This window comes from Penaeus monodon, chromosome 23 (genome assembly GCF_015228065.2).
Source record: "Penaeus monodon isolate SGIC_2016 chromosome 23, NSTDA_Pmon_1, whole genome shotgun sequence".
Lineage (NCBI taxonomy): Eukaryota > Metazoa > Arthropoda > Malacostraca > Decapoda > Penaeidae > Penaeus > Penaeus monodon.
The window spans coordinates 8,226,097-8,226,577 of record NC_051408.1 but is presented as its reverse complement, the minus strand read 5'-3'; the positions used below and the strand labels follow the sequence as shown (position 1 = coordinate 8,226,577).

The 481-nt window shown below is 36.8% G+C and overlaps 1 protein-coding gene across 1 annotated transcript in view; it reads right to left on the bottom strand.

Moving 5' to 3' along the window:
* LOC119587778 (cytochrome b-245 chaperone 1-like) overlaps nt 1-481 on the bottom strand; it is a 7,032-nt gene that overhangs the window by 631 nt on the left and 5,920 nt on the right. Inside the window, exon 6 of the mRNA XM_037936469.1 lies at nt 109-244. Within this exon, the coding sequence (XP_037792397.1) occupies nt 109-244 (136 nt within the window). The remainder of the gene's footprint in view (nt 1-108; nt 245-481) is intronic.

Below are 481 nucleotides of genomic sequence, written 5' to 3'. Positions count from 1 at the left end.
TTAATATCCTATTACAATCATTGTCAAAGGAAACCTCTACAAGAAAAACTAAAATCTGTATGAAACACAAGACCTAGTAAAATTCACTAATACATATCTCTGTAATACCTCAAACGGTGGCTGAGGAACCATAAGGAAGTCCTCTTCATCGCTCTCCGACCAGTCATTCCACACATTTCTGACAGACTCGACGCGATCCAGTGACAGGAAGTCTCGCACTTTCTTCGCGAGGTGCTCTTGTTCGCTGTATGATTAGGAAAGTACACATTAACATTAATATTCTCTATCAACAATTGTACTGGGATGACATATCATATAAGCCATATCACCGTGATTTACTAGTTCTACCTATTAAACCTGTTCACCTTATTTTATTGTTTACTGGGTATAATTGGAGCTTCAACTAGACAGTCAATCTTAAGAAAATGAAAGCAATACCCATAGTACTGTTCTACTTTCGTACTATTTAATGAGCATATTC